This window comes from Chrysemys picta, chromosome 12 (assembly GCF_011386835.1).
Source record: "Chrysemys picta bellii isolate R12L10 chromosome 12, ASM1138683v2, whole genome shotgun sequence".
NCBI lineage: Eukaryota > Metazoa > Chordata > Testudines > Emydidae > Chrysemys > Chrysemys picta.
The window spans coordinates 21295727-21311940 of NC_088802.1; the positions used below are offsets into that span (position 1 = coordinate 21295727).

Below are 16214 nucleotides of genomic sequence, written 5' to 3' on the forward strand. Positions count from 1 at the left end.
GGATGAAAAGCCAAAATTTCCTGCAGAATGAATATTCAGATAAATTTTGCTCCAGAACCAGGGAATTTTTTGTTTGTTTCATTTTGCTAAGATAGAAATGTGTCATTTTGATGAAGTCAAAACATTATACTATAATGCAGGGGTAGGCAACCTATGGCACGCATGCAAAGTTGGCACACAAGCTGATTTTCAGTGGTACTCACACTGCCCGGGTCCTGGCCACCTGTCTGGGGGGCTCTGCATCTTAATTTAATTTTAAGCTTCTTAAACATTTTAAAAATCTTATTTACTTTACATACAACAATAGTTTAGTTATATATTATAGACTTATAGAAAGAGACCTTCTAAAAACCTTAAAATTTATTACTAGCACGCAAAACCTTCAATTAGAGTGAATAAATGAAGACTCGGCACACCACTTCTGAAAGGTTGCCCACCCCTGCTATAATGTAAAATATATATAATATCCCATTTGCTATTTCAATATAATATAAAAACCAGAACAAAACACACTGAAATGATAAAATCCAAACAGAACGTTTTGCCATTATGGCAATGAAAAGTTTCCATAGAGCTGGGAGCAGAACTAGGTCTCCTGTGTTTGAGGCCCATTCTCAATTGAGCTGATCGAAAAATGTTCAAGAAAAATCATTTTCCATTTAAAAAAATGCCTTTTCACCAAACCACAATGTTTTGCAGAAGCATATCAGTTTCAATGACAATTTCATTGGGAAGGTTGGGAAGGATTTTTAGGGCCAGGATGGAATTTCTGGTAAGAAAGAGCCAGAGCTATCCCAGATTAGCCAGTAGCCTGGTGGTTAGAGCCATCACCTGGGATGTGGGAGACCTCCTTTGAAGTTTTTCCTCTCACTCAGGCAGAGCAGAAACTTGAACGTTGACCTCTCACAGCTCAGGTGAGTGCCCTAACCAGTGTGCTATTGGTTGATCTGGAGTGTGTCTCACTCTCTTTTGAAAGGTTTCTTTTTCATTCCACTGTGGACTGAAAACAAATTTTGAAACCTCAGTTTTTCACAAAATAGAATTCTTGTTTTCTGGCCAGCCCTAGTGATCAATCCACTGAGGAACATGGTCTCCTAGTGTGCTGTGTCACCCTCTAGTGGCTGGGCTTCATGGAGGATAACAGCCTGCTACTGCTATCCAGCTGACAGCATTACTCCTTTACCTCCGTGGTAAAAGGCTGTGCCTTGTGTTGGGGCTTCCAGATTCAGCCTCTGCTGGTGACTCATGGTGGGAATTGGTGTCTAAATAGTTTGGGGCCATTGGATGGAGGAGGGCAGTATAGTGTGATAATTTTTACAGATTCAGGTGGCTGGGTAGCAGAGAATGATGTGGGGGAAGGGAGATATCTATCCGTTGTGGAAGGGAACTTCTCCCCTTATTTCTGGGAGAAGTTCCCCATAACACCTGCAAAATAAACTCATTATCCTTCAAGGTCCACCTTAAAACTCTCCTTTGCCGTGATGTGTACAAAAACTTGACAACAAGTAGTCTGCTGGGGCGTTGAAACCATTCCCTGTTATGCTGACCAGTATTGTTTGCTTGTACTCCCCTGCTGGTCTATCTGTACCCATTTGTTGCGTCTTCTCTTATATTTGAATTCTAAGCTCTTTGAGGCAGGGGCTGTCTTTTTTGTTCTATGTTTGTACAGCACCTCGCCCAATGGAGTCTTGATCCATGACTAGGGATCCTATGCACTATGGTAACACAAATAATAAAAAAATACTAATAATGAAAATTATTTAGGGATTTCAGTGGACAAACAACTAAACAGGACGTCCTAGTGAGATGGTGCGGCATAAAAAGAGCATCCAGTGATACTGACAAGATAACAAATTTAAAGCTCAGGAAAATGAATACTTTTTGATCAATGCATGGTGACCCACTGCTTCATATCATTGAGGTCTGGGATTAACTGTTCAAAAAAGGGATGGATATTTATTAGGGCTGTAAAATTATTAAAAAATTAATCACGATTAATCACAAGATTAAAAAAATAAATCACAATTAATTACAGAGTTAATAATAGAATATCAATTTAATTTAGTATTAATAATTTAAATAATAAAACATTTTAAATAATAATAAAAAGTGAGCACTGTACACTTTGTATTCTGTGTTGTAATTTAAATCAATATATTTGAAAATGTAGAAAAACACCTAAAAACACTCATAATAAATTTAAATTGGTATTCTATTATTGTTTAACAGTGAGATTAAAACTGAGATTAATCACAATTATTTTTTTAATTGAGTTAATTTGTTTTGAGTTAATCACTTGAGATGATAGTGATTAATTGACAGCCCTAAATATTAGCCCTTTTGTCCTGAGCAGCTAGCCAAAAAATCAGGGTTTTACAGGTTGCTCCAGTTAGGACATATTGATGCTGGAGCCTGCTATCTATGATACAATCCTGTTTATTTACAAAAAATGTACAAAGTCCTGTTTCCCTAAACATGGGAGGTTTCAAACAACAGGAGACAGTGTCCTAGATCACAGCCCCAAACCACTTTCTGCCAGCACCCTGAGAAAATGCAGACTCATAATTTCACTATCCTGCGGATTATTACTATTTATTACTTGTATTAAAGGAGCAACTAATAGCTCCGACCATGCTAAAAGAGATCAGGGCTCCACTGTGCCAGATGCTGTACAGACACACATGCAGAATCCCTGGCCTAAAGCAATCTAAGGCTTAGATTTTCAAAGGTGTGTAAGCAATTTGAATTGCCAATTCCCATTAAAATTGTTGTGATGTGGACATCCACATCTAATAGGTGGCTTTGAAAATCTCTGCCTAGATAGACAAGGCTGACAAAGGGCAAGGAGGTGAGTGAACATGAACAAGGGAGAAGGGAAAGAAAAGAAAGTTGGGATTCTCAAAGGGGACTAAAACAGTTGGTTAAAAAAACAGACATAGCTTGTCAAAAAAAATCAAAATCTTTCTCTGATTAAAAATTTTGAAGAAAATTTTCCCCTTTTAAATTTTTCAGTGAAACTTTTCAATTTTTGACTAAAAATTCTAAACAAATATGTTTTGTTTTGTTTTGAATCCTAATTTTCTTTTCATTTTGTTTTTCAAAAACCTAAAATGTTTGTTTTTGAAATTTTGTTTTTTGAATTCCCACTCCCCACTTTTTCTCCTCATCCTCTCATTCTTTCACCCCCAGTGGGGAAAAAAAAGGAGGAAATGTTAAAAAACAGGGTGGAGGGAAAAAATCCAAAAACTGATTATTTTTTCTAGGTTTTGAAAACAGAAACAAAACACAAGTAGGTGTCTGAAAATAAATGAAAAATCATATTTTTTACATTGGAAAAAAATCATTGAAACCAACCGGTTTTTACAAAGTATTGTGATTTATATGATATTGTCTTTTTCTTTGAAAAAAGAAATTGGTCAAAATAATTATGACTAGCTCTACACAAATTTTACACGTAACGCCAATGTGTCCTCCTGAAAATGCCAACCAAGTGATTCTTAGGAGAACAATTTTCTCTATAAGGTTCTCCACAGAGCCCCTTTTACCTCCTTGCTCCTTAAGCTGTAGATGATTGGGTTTAGCATGGTCATTACCACTGTGTAGAACAGGAAAAGGAACCTGTCCCAGTCCAGGTAGCAGTTGGATATGAGACATAGAGCAGTAGAAGAATGCCATCATGATGAGGTGAGAGGAAGAGGTGGAAAAGGCTTAGACCTGCCCTCCACCAATGGCATCTTCAGGATGGTGCCTATGATACATGTGTAAGATCCCACTGTGAAGAGCAAAGGCAGGACAGTGATGAGCGTGCTGCTAGCTAGGATTGCGACCGCGTCTGGGGATGTGTTGACGCAGGCCAGCTTTAGCACCGGAAAGAAGTCACAGAAGAAATGTTCAATCTCATTAGGCCCACAGAATGGCAGGATGAATATCCAAGCCACGTTTCCCAGTGAGATGAGGATGCCACACAGCCAGGAGATCAGTGTCAGCCATATGCATGCCCCCTTGGTCATTCTGGACGTGTAATGCAGTGGGTGGCATATCGCCAGGTAATGGTTGTAGGACATGGAAGCAAACACTTGACTGTATCCAAGAAGAGGAGGAAATGCATCTGTGTGGCACAGCCAGCGAATGAGATAGATTTATCCTCTGAGAGTTGGCACTGCACAGCAATGTGCCATAGACCCTTTGGGTGAGATATTCAAAAGCACCTAAGGGTACGTCTACACTGCAATAAAAAATCTGCAGCACTGAGTCTCAATTGACTTGGGCTCATGGGTCTTGAGCTGCAAGGTTAAAAATAGCAGCATAGATGTCCCTGCTTGGTGTGGAGCCCAGGCTCTGAGACCCTCCCCCCTTACCAGGTTTCAGAGCCCAGGCTCCAGACCAAGTGGGAGCATCTGCACTGCAGTTTTATAGCCCCATGAGCCCAAGTCAGCTGACCCAGGCCAGCCATGGCCATGCGTGAGTTTTTATTGCAGTGTAGATGAATCCTAAGTCATCTAGGAGCAAGAGTCACATTCATGCTCTGGTACTTGTGACAATCCCACCCTTACATGGTGAACAGCAAAGGGCTGAACTCTGTGAGCTCAAGTGGCCAGAGATGGCACTTTTGCAATAAGATGGTCTGAGTTTTACATGTGAGTCTATGGTGTTCTCCAGCCATAGCAGTCACGACCAGGATGTGGGCAGTCTGGCCCAGGACTCAGGTCATGTGGTCAGAGCAGGAGAAGGGCCTAGTGGCTGGAGCAGGGGTCAGAGCCAGAGTCAGAAACCAGGAGTCAGTCCTAAATTCAGAGTCAGCATCAGGAGTCTAGTCAGGGATCAAGATCCAAGCCAAGGGCCAGAGACAGGTCAGGAGTCAAGCCAGGAATCAGAGCTGGAGAACACAGCCAGAGACCGAAGCAGGGAACAAGAGCGGGCGCTGTTGTAGGAACAGGCCAGCTCCTGCCAGGTTACACATACAGCTTCCTGGAATGTCTTCCATGCTTAAATAGTGCCCATTTGGGGCTGTAAATATTTGGGTTTTGGTTGCTAAAATAGTTTCACCAAAAAGTCCTCGTTTTCTGACCAGCTCTACCTGAGATGTCCCATATCTCCAGCTATCACAATCCCATGTAACACAATGGGAATGGGAGTGATGAATGTGGCAGGGGACATTTTCAGATGAGCCTAAGTGAGTTAGGCCCCCAACTCCCACCGAACACATAACACCAGCTACAACTAACCAATGTAGTGATATTTTCAAAGGTACCTAAAAGAATTAGGCATCTAACTCCCACTAGATTTCAGTGGACATGGGGTTCCTAACTCACTTAAACCCATCCCAGCCTATGCTGCTGCTGAATGATATGGTGGTCCCCAGAATATTTCCCTGATGACAAACACCCCCAATGTTTGCAAGGGAACGAGGCTGCCACCATCATAGATATATGCATGGTGTTACCCTTCTTGGACCAAGGAATTTGGGTGGACTCTGCAGTCCAGTTCTGGCAGTCGTATGCTCTGGACAGCAACCAGGCCACCCTGAGCATCTGAAGCATGATGGAGCCAACAAGCACATGTGGGGGCAGCAGGATGCAGGCCATTTTTTCACTGACCCTGTAAAAGTACCTCCTCCAGAGTTTGGGATTGCCAGGAGCCAATCACGTCAGATTTAGGGATTGTCCCGTTATTCAGACTCGGTGCTCTGGGGTCACTGAGAGGCTCAGTATATCAGGGAAGTCTGGAAGGGTCACAGATAGTTAGCACGAATATACTGTGATGGGTTGGATCACAGAAACCCCCTTTGGGACTGCCACCAGGATTATCTGGCTATTTGGACTCTCTCCTCAGACCCTACACTACCAGCACTACCAGCTATCTTCGAGACACCACCGACTTCCTGAGGAAACTACAATGCATTGGTGATCTTCCTGAAAATACCATCCTGGCCACCATGAATGTAGAAGCGCTTTACACCAATATTCCACATGAGGATGAACTACAAGCTGTCAGGAACATATCCCTGATGAGGCCACAGCATGCCTGGTGGCTGAGCTTTGTGACTTTGTCCTCACCCACAACAATTTCAAATTTGGGGACAACTTATACCTTCAAGTCAGTGGCACTGCTATGGGTACCCGCCTGGCCCCACAGTATGCCAACATTTTTATGGCTGACTTAGAACAATGCTTCCTCAGCTCTCGTCCCCTAGTGCCCCTCCTCTACTTCTGCTACATTGATGACATCTTCATCGTATTGACCCACGGAAAGGAGGCCCTTGAAGAATTCCACCTGGATTTCAACAATTTCCACCCCACCATCAACCTTAGCCTGGACCAGTCCACACAAGAAATCCACTTCCTGGACACTACAGTGCAAATAAGTGATGGTCACATAAACACCGCCCTATACCGGAAACCTACTGACAGCTATACTTACCTACATGCCTCCAGTTCCATCCAGGACACACCACACAATCCATTGTCTACAGTCAAGCCCTAAGATACAACTGAATTTGCTCCAATCCCTCAGACAGAGACGAACACCTACAAGATCTTTATCAAGAATTCTTAAAACTACAATACCCACCTGGGGAAGTGAGGAAACAGATTGACAGAGCTAGACAGGTACCCAGAAATCACCGACTGCAGGAAGGCCCAACAAGGAAAATAACAGAACACCACTGGCCATCACGTACAGTCCCCAGCTAAAACCTCTCCAGCATATTATCAACGATCTACAACCTATCCTGGAAAATGATCCCTCACTCTCACAGACCTTGGGAGACAGGCCAGTCCTCGCTTACAGACAACCACCCAACCTGAAGCAAATACTCACCAGCAACTACACACCACACCACAAAAACACCAACCCAGGAACCAATCCCTGTAGCAAACCTCGTTGCCTACTCTGTCCCCATATCTAGTCTAGCGACACCATCAGAGGGCCCAAACCAACATGTGCAAGGTGAGAGGCGGCACCTTACTACATAGAGGGGTTGCACCTCAATACATCAGGAGTGATGTGTAACTTGTTTGTATCTGTGTATAAGAATGCATCCCTGGGGTGGTGTCTTTGTCTGGCCTACGGGGCAGTGGAGTGTCTTGCCACTGACTGAGCTGTGTCCATTGTCAGGGAGCACATATGTACTAGCAGAACTGTAGACATCTGATCTGGGGAGCTGTGTTTCATTTGACAATAAACCTGGTTGGGTGCCTTCATAGCTTATCGGAGTCTGTGGTCATTGGGGGCTCTCTCGGGGTCTGCTGTGTCAGCTATCTGCGCAGAGCTGGGGCAGCACACAGAGGGAACACACACATGCAGCCAACTGTTGTCAACATTGGATAGAGCAGAGAACTACACCGGTGGCATCTGACAACACAAATAACTGTGCAGTGAAGTCAGTTATTGGATAAACTGCCTCCAGGATATAATTCCTCCTAACCTCCAAGTATAGACTAAGAGTAACTTCCAAACAAACTGGGTCATTTAACCATTGAGATGGTTAACAACTCTGGTATGATCCTGCGCCATTCAAGTCAACAGGAGTTTTCCCATTGACTTGAGTAGTAGGAGAATCAACATCTCTGTGCCAGCCCTATCTAGCTGGATGTCTGAGGCTCTCATTTTCAAAAGCGACTAGTGATTTTTGGTGCTTTGGTTTATGGATTTATTTATTTACTGTGCCCAACTTGAGACACATTGAAGGGGCCGGATGTTCAAAAAGGGTGGAGCACCCACCTTCTTCAAATTATGTCCTTTTAAGGTGAAAATGTGGGTCATGAAAGATGAGCATTAGAACTAATTTTCTGCAAGGTCCAGTTGCAAAGTTGAGACTGAACCTGGATAAATAGTGCTCTTCTCTTGTGCTGATTGCTTCAGAAGCTGGTGACATAAGGCACTTCAGGAAAAGTTGGTGAACTGTCTTCCCCAAAACTTTCAGCAACTAATTAGTTCCAAGGCTCCCCCAATTCACAATGTTTTGTTTGTGTAGATGCCTCAAAGGGACGCAACTTGTCTCTTTGTCACTAAAACCTTTGTTTCTTGGTAATTAAAACTTCTGGGAATAAAGTTAAAGAAAGTTCATTTAATTCTGCACTGGTTTTGCAGCTGGGAATTAACCTCTGGTAACTTGCTTCTGTGACAGAAGATTAGAAGCTGCTGAAATTGTATTTCTTTTCTTTTCTTTTCTTTTCTTTTCTTTTCTTTTCTTTTCCAGTGTGCCAACATTGAGATGAGTGGGCTTTTAGGCCAAGATTTTCTAAAATGGCTAATAACTCTGGATTCTAGAGTGCCCAACTTGAGACACCTGATTTTTAAGGAAAGACGCTTAGCACTTTCTTAAAGGGAGCCCCCTTTTAAGGCATCTCAAGGTGGGCTGCCAGAAATTGGGGCATCCAGAATCTCTAGTCAGTTTGGAAAATCTTTGCCCCTAACTTTTTTTGTGACCTCTTTTCTTGTCCAGCTCCAGTAGACTATTCCATAAATCCAACTCTCCTGTTCCATGCCCCATACACCAAACTCCTTCCAAGACAAATTCAAAGACAGGTTCTAGCATTGGCAGGAGCATTAGAAATACAGGAAGATTCTGACAGGTCAGCAGTGGACCAGATCTTCAGCTGCTGCCAGATCTTCAGCTGGTGTAGATCAGTCTAGGCCCAATGATTTCAACTGAGCTCTGCTGATTAACACCAGCTGTGGATTGGATCCACTGACTTTAATGTCAAGTTACACTAGCCGAGGATCTGTCCTATTTACTTCAGTGAGGGGACAGCTGATTTTCACTAGTTGGGGATCATCTGGCCCATTGACTTTGATGGAGCTATGCCAAGTTATTCCATCTGAGGATCTGACTCATTAACCATCTATGGTCCAATATATCCAGCACACTTTGTGTCTCTGGTGCATTATGAAGTCTGTGCCAGAAGCACCTGGGTAACATGCACCTATTGATTTACCTGCCTTAAGTTAGGACCTTTTACATCACTTCTTGATTTAGGATAGGGGCAACATTTAGATGGGGCACTAACAATGAATAACATAACTGTAGGAAATAGCATGTGTGATGGTTACTCAGCCACTACTTACCCAAATGCCCTGGTGCAGCACTAGGGGGGGGGGTTGTGTTTCCGGGGCAGTGTGCATGACTCAATACATGCTTTCCCCTCACAGTCATGCTGACCCCAATGCCCCAGCATGGTGCGAGGGGGTGCCGTGTTGCAAGGAATGGTGTGGGGTTCAACAGATGATGCTCTCCCCTTATGGTCAGTGCTGACCCCAATGCCCCAGCATGGTGCTAGGGGGAATTGTGCTCCATGGAGCAGAATGGGACACTCTCACTACTAAAGCCAGTGCTGAGCACAATTCAAGGGAGGGCTGTATTTACAGAGTGTTTTTGTCCCAAAGACATTTGCCTAGCTGAATTGAATTTAAATGGTGTGGGTATATGGTTCCCTAGGTACCCAGCAGTATGAATTTAAATAACCACCTTCACTCACTGTTTGTGATTGTCATAACTATAAAGGGAAGGGTAACAGCTGTCCTGTGTACAGTACTATAAAATCCCTCCTGGCCAGAGACTCCAAAATCCTTTTCCCTGTAAAGGGTTAAGAAGCTCAGGTAACCTGGCTGGCATCTGACCTAAAGGACCAATAAGGGGACAAGATACTTTCAAATCTTGGGGGGGGGGGCAGTTTTTTGTTTGTGTTCTTTGTTTGGGAGTGTGTTCGTTCTCGGGACTGAGAGGGACCAGACATCAATCCAGGTTCTCCACATCTTTCTAAACAAGTCTCTCCTATTTCAAACTTGTAAGTAAATAGCCAGGCAAGGCGTGTTAGTTTTCCTTTGTTTTCTCAACTTGTAAATGTACCTTTTACTAGAGTGTTTATCTTTGTTTGCTGTACTTTGAATCTGAGACTAGAGGGGAGTCCTCTGAGCTCTTTAAGTTTGATTACCCTGTAAGGTTAATTTCCATACTGATTTTACAGAGATGATTTTTACTTTTTTTCTTTAATTAAAAACCTTCTTTTTAAGAATTTGATTGATTTTTCCTTGTTTTAAGATCCAAGGGGTTTGGATCTTGATTCACCAGGAGTTGGTGGAAGGAAGGAGGGGGAATGGTTAATTTCTCCTTGTTTTAAAATCCAAGGGATTTGGATCTGTATTCACCAGGGAATTGGTGAAGGTTTTTCAAGGCTTCCCAGGAAGGGAATTCATTGAAATGGTGGCAGCGGAACCAGAGCTAAGCTGGTAGTTAAGCTTAGAAGTTTTCATGCAGGCCCCTATATTTGTACCCTAAAGTTCAAAGTGGGGATCCAGCCTTGACAGTGATATTCTGCAAATGGAGACGAACTCTTTGGACATAACAATGGTAAGGCACTAGGAATCAAGAGGAAAATATAAATAACAGAGGGGCACTTTTCCCCTCACATATTTATACAGAATTTTGGGAGACAGAAACTTGGGAGACAAACTTGGGATGCACAGACACAGAGAGAGATTTCCATGGGAGTCAGAAGCCAAGGCCTCAACCACATTACACCTATGGCGTAAGGTAAAACGTTCCAAAATTTGTTTCTATGCATGATTTTTTGAAGAGCATTGGAGATTGAAAGGAATTGAAATGAATAATTCTATCTGTCTGTCTCTACCTCCCTCCCTCTGTCTATCTATCCCCATGCAGACCCATCTATGTGTGTGTGTTTCTGTCCGATTATTCATGTGTGTATAGATACTTTTGGATATCTATGTACCAATCTATCTGTCAAAACTGATACTGCATAAAAGAATCATATCTTGGCTTTTAGATCTTTCTTTCATTGTGCTAAACTGGGGAGCAGTTATGTGGCCACCATAGGACCCTCTGAGAGGTTGATTGCATATTTGGTTTTCTGATCGCACCAGGAGAAAGCCTAGCAAAATGTTTTAGAATGAAGGTTTATGTTCAATTGAACCTCGTAAATACTAATAATTTTTCTCCAGTTGTGGTTAATAGAATGGAAAAACTTAAATGGGAATTTAAAAATAAAAAATAGAGTTTTTTCCAGAAAATCTATATTTTTGAAAATGTCAAGATTTTGTCAACTTTTTAAAGTGTCATACATTTTTTATGAGCTCTGTAACTGGCTGGAAAAACCCTAGAAATATATTTCAGTTTTGGTCGGTTATTTAGTTTGTTTGTATTCTCATTATTCTTTTATTTTATTTTATTGAAATTAATTTATCAAAAACTTGACATGCAGGCTTTTTCAACTTCCTCTATTCTGCAGGTGAAAGCTGAAATAAGAACGAACAATCAGAGCAATGTGGTGATGGAGTTTGTGCTTCTGGGCTTCTCACTGTCACAGCCCATGGAGCTCCTGGTTTTCATGCTGCTACTGGCCATCTTTGCCTTGACTCTAATGGGGAACATGGCCATCATCACCATTGTGTATGTGGATCTCCGCCTCCACACCCCCATGTACTTCTTCCTCTGCAACCTCTCCCTCTTGGAGATACTCTTTGTCCTCTCCATCACTCCAAAGATGCTGGAGAACCTGCTCTCCCAGGCCAAAGCCATCTCCTTCTGGGGCTGCATCATCCAGTGTTACTTCTACTTCTTCCTGGGCACTACGGATTTCATCCTCATCGCTGTCATGTCCTTTGACCGCTACGTGGCCATCTGCCACCTGCTCCACTACCCTGTCATCAGGAGTGGGCATGTCTGTGTCTTCCTGGTCATGGGTTGTTGGTTGGGTGGGTTTCTCTCCACCCTCTGCCCACTTGTTTTACTGTGCCAGCTTCCTTTCTGTGGCCCCAATGTGATAAACCATTTCTTCTGCGACTATGCCCCACTAGTGAGGCTATCCTGCGTTAACACACACTTCCTCCTCATGATCGAGTATGTCCTCTCCTCTGTGGTTCTGCTCACATCCTTGACTTTTACTGCAGTGTCCTACCTTTACATCATCGCCACAGTCTTGCACATCCCCTCAGCAACAGGCAGGCAAAAAGCCTTTTCCACCTGCACCTCCCATATCACGGTAGCCTCTATCTTCTACGGCAGTGCCATCTTCATGTATGCCAGGCCCAGCCAGGGCCGCTCCCTAGACCTCCAGAAGGTGGTGGCTGTGTTCACGGTCATAGTGAGCCCTTTACTGAATCCTTTCATTTACACCTTAAGGAACGAGAAGGTCAAAGAGGCCCTGAAGGAATACTTGACTATAAAGAGCTCTGTTCTGCAACCAGAACCTTGATACACATACATCTTCATCTCAATAACGAATTGCTGCTTTTATCCATTGAGTGGCATTGTTATTTAGTGGGGTGGGAGCTTGACTTAGTCTCAGGATTCCCGGGTTCTATTGCTGGACCTGCTGTGTGACCTTAGCAGAATCTGTTTCCCCTCCCACCTTTTGTTCATTTAGGTTAGATTTTTCAAAACATCTAAGTAATTTAAAAGCTCAAGTCCTAACTCCTCAATCAAGCCATTGCTTTTGATATCCCCACGCTTAGACTATAAGCTCTCCAGGGCAAGAATTGTCTCCTGGCACCATCTGTTTATACAGTGCCTACCACAATGGGGTCCCAATCTCTGTTTACAGGCACTCATGTAACATACATAAAACGAGTTTCTGGGATTTTCAAAGGGGTCTAAGGGAGTTAGACACCCACCTTCTATTAAATTGCAATGAGATTTGAGGGTGAGGGGTCATTGATTTCAATGGGTGCTAGGAATTTAGATGCTTTTGAAAATCCCACTACCTAAATACCTTTGAAAATATGGCTCTTGGTGCCTAACTGTCAATGATTTCAATGGAAGATAGGCAACTAGGCACTTTTCAAAATCCCACTAAGTGTCCATCTGCATGTTTAGGTGCCTAAATACCATTAAAAATCTGGCCCAACTCTTTTAGGCTCCATTGAAAATCCCAAATACTCTGTGTCTCAGTATTAATAGTCAGAATGAGCTCTTTATCATAGATTCATAGATTCCAAGGCCTAAAAGGACCACTGTAATAATCTTGTATGACCTCCTGTATAACACAGGTCATAGAACATCCCCACAGTAATTCCTAAACTAGATCTTTTGGAAAAACATTCAATCTTGATTAAAAATGGTCAGTGATGGAGAATCCACCACGACCCTTGGTAAATTCTTCCAATGATTAATTACTCTCCCAGTTAAGAATTTATATCTTATTTCCAGTCTGAATTTGTCTAGCTTCAACTTCCAGGAATTTCATCATGTTATACCTTCCTCCCCGAGATTGAAGAGCACATTATTAAATATTTGTTTCCCATGTAGATACTTATAGACTGTGATCAAGTCACCCCTTAACCTTCTTTTTGTTAAACTAAATAGATTTAACTCCTTGAGTCTATCACTATAAGGCTTTTTTTCTAGTCATTTTTAATCATTCTTGTGACTCTTCTCTGAATCCTCTCCAACTTAGCAGCATCTGTCTTGAATTCTGGGCACCAGAACTGGACACAGTATTCCAACTGCAGTCGCAGCAGCACCAAATACAGAGGTAAAATAGCCTCTCTTCTCCTACTTGAGATTCTCCTGTCTATGCATCCCAGGATCACATTAGTTCTTTTGGCCACAGTGTCACACTAGGAATTCATGTTCAGCTGATTATCCACCATTATCCATTATTCACATGGGTAAGAGTATCCCACATCCACCTGATATGATTCTAACACCTTCCTCTGAAGCATGTGACACTGGCCATTGTCAGAGTGAGGATACTGAGCTAGATGGACCATGGATCTAAACCTTTGTAACAATTCCTATGTTGGTATGAGGCTGCAGTATGCATTGAAGCAACTGCTGAATCTTTTAAAAATCACAAAAGTTCCCAAGGTTCTGGAACAACGCCCTCAAATGTCTGTGTCTTGTCAAGGGGCATCAGTCATTTTGGTTTTGACGTCTCTGAATTTAATGTTTTTTAACCTTTCTTTCAGCAAAATACTGTGCTATTTTGATCTTTTTATCCTGCTTCAGGACAAAACCCAATAGTTGAAATATCAGAATTTCCTGTGGGATGGAAACTCCATTCTCCGGCCAGCTCTAGTAAAGATGTATTGGCCTGTACAATACCCTATGTGAAAATGAGGATGCATTTTCAAAGGAACCTAAGGGAGTTAGTTACATAGTTCCCAATGATATTCAAAGGGATTTGGTGGTGGATTTTCAAAAAAGCCTAGCAGGTTTTAGCCATTGCTTTAACGCATTCTGCAGCCTCATACCAATATTGGAATTGTGCCCACAATTCAAGAAGAATGTTGCTACATTGGACAGGGTTCAGATAAGAGCCATGACAATGATTAAAGGATTAGAAAAACATGCCTTATAGCAGAGGTAGGCAAACTACGGCCCAGGGGCCACATCTGGCCTGCGGGACCATCCTGCCCAGCTCTTGAGCTCCCAGCCAGAGAGGCTAGCCCCTGCCCCCTCCCCCACTGTTCCTCCTCCCCTGCAGCCACGCTGCCGCATGGGCAGCACTCTGGGCGGCGGGGTTGCACGCTCCTGCTAAGCAGAATGGCAGTGTGTCTGGCTCCGGCCAGGCGGCGCAGCTGCCAGACATGCTGCTCTGAGCGGCATGGTAAGGGGGCTGGGTCTGGGGGGTTGGATAAGGGGCTGGGGGTTCTGTGGGACAGTCAGGGGACAGGGAGCAGGGTGCGGTTGGATGGGGTGGAAGTTCTGGGGGCGGACAGGGGATGGGGGGTTTGATAGGCATGGGAGTCCCAGGGGGCCTGTCAGGGGGTGGGGTGTGGATAGGGGTCAAAGCAGTCAGGGGACTGGGAGCGGGGGGTTGGATAGGGGGTAGGGTCCCAGGGGCGGTTAGGGACGAGGCGTCCTAGGAGGGGGTGATTAAGGGACAAGGAGCAGGGGGGGGTTGAATGGGTGGGGAGTTCTGAGGGGGGCAGTCAGGGAGCGGGAAGTGCGAGGGGTCGCATAGGGGCAGGGGCCAGGCTGTTTGGGGAGGCACAGCCTTCGCTACCTGGCCCTCCATACAGTTTCGCAACCCCAATGTGGCCCTTGGGCCAAAAAATGTGCCCACCCCTGACTTATCATGATAGACTCAAAGAGCTCTATCTATTTAACTTAACCAAGAGAAGGTTAAGGGGTGACTTGATTATAATCTATAAGTATCTAAATGGGAACAAATTTTTAATAATGGGCTCTTCACTGTAACAGAAAAAGGTCTTAAATGATTCAATGGCTGGAAGTTGAAGCTAGACAAATTCAGACTGAAAATAAGGCTTAAATTTTTAACAGCAAAAATAATTAACCATTAGAACAATTTACCAAGGGTCATGGTGGATTCTCCATGACAGACAATTTTTAAATCAAGACTGGGTGTTTTTCTAAAAGATCAACTCTAGGAATTACGTTGGGGAAGTTCTATGGCCTGTGTTATACAGTAGTCCAGACTAGATGATCACAATGGTCTCTTCTGGCCTTGGAATCTGTGAAAAAGAACCCAAGATATTTTTGAAACTATGAATGAATCTCATAAGTCACATTTTTAAAATGTTTAGACACCTGTTGAAAATCAATGGGATTTTGGCACAGAATATATCCAATGTAACCATAGCCAACATAGAATAGCTGCTTGGAAGTTGGGATTTCTGGGATCTATTCCTGGCTGTCATAGGAGAGTGAGGTATATTGTGTTAGAGCATGGGAATAGGTAAATAGATATCGAAAGAGAGGGATGTGCTGAATATGTTGTTTTTCACAAGACTCCTGAAGCCAATTACTGATTACCTGTGCTTGTTAGGATAACAACCCCACCATATAAAGATAACAAGACCATCACAAATAAAACTTTTTGATGAAAAAAAATCCATTATTTAATCAAAAATTGCCTTCTGATGACATATTTCATGGACCATTTCATGCATTTTGCAGATTTTTGTTACTGAAAACCTTATCAAACTGGTTATTTACATTCTTGTTTACCAAAAACTGACAACATTTTTGATGTATTTTTAATCTAAAACTATTTGCACAAATGAAAATGGGCTAATTTCAAACACAGAAATAAAAACAACATTAGCATTTCTTATTTTTTTCAAAAACCAGTTTTCATTTTTCACCATCTCTAATAAACATTTCAACTATGTCAGCATTTTTTGGGGAAAAACCCATTTTTGAGTAAAGGCAGTTTTTTATGGACAGAGTGTATTTTATTAAATGTAATAAAACTTACAGACTGAGATTTTAGAATCTGCGAAATGGA

At 42.8% G+C, this 16214-nt stretch overlaps 2 protein-coding genes across 2 annotated transcripts in view; both read left to right on the forward strand.

The window, feature by feature from the left end:
- LOC101944097 (olfactory receptor 14A16-like) overlaps positions 1–16214 on the forward strand; it is a 114779-nt gene that overhangs the window by 70476 nt on the left and 28089 nt on the right. The gene's annotated exons all lie outside the window — the stretch shown is intronic.
- On the forward strand, positions 11217–12215 carry LOC101942718 (olfactory receptor 6M1-like). Its single transcript, XM_005313577.2, has one exon. It carries the CDS (start codon positions 11217–11219, stop codon positions 12213–12215), a length of 999 nt encoding a protein of 332 aa, XP_005313634.2.

What these genes read in the sequence shown, in the direction of transcription:
- LOC101942718 (XM_005313577.2), top strand. Translation starts at nt 11,217, where the DNA reads ATGCAGGCTTTTTCAACTTCCTCTATTCTGCAGGTGAAAGCTGAAATA.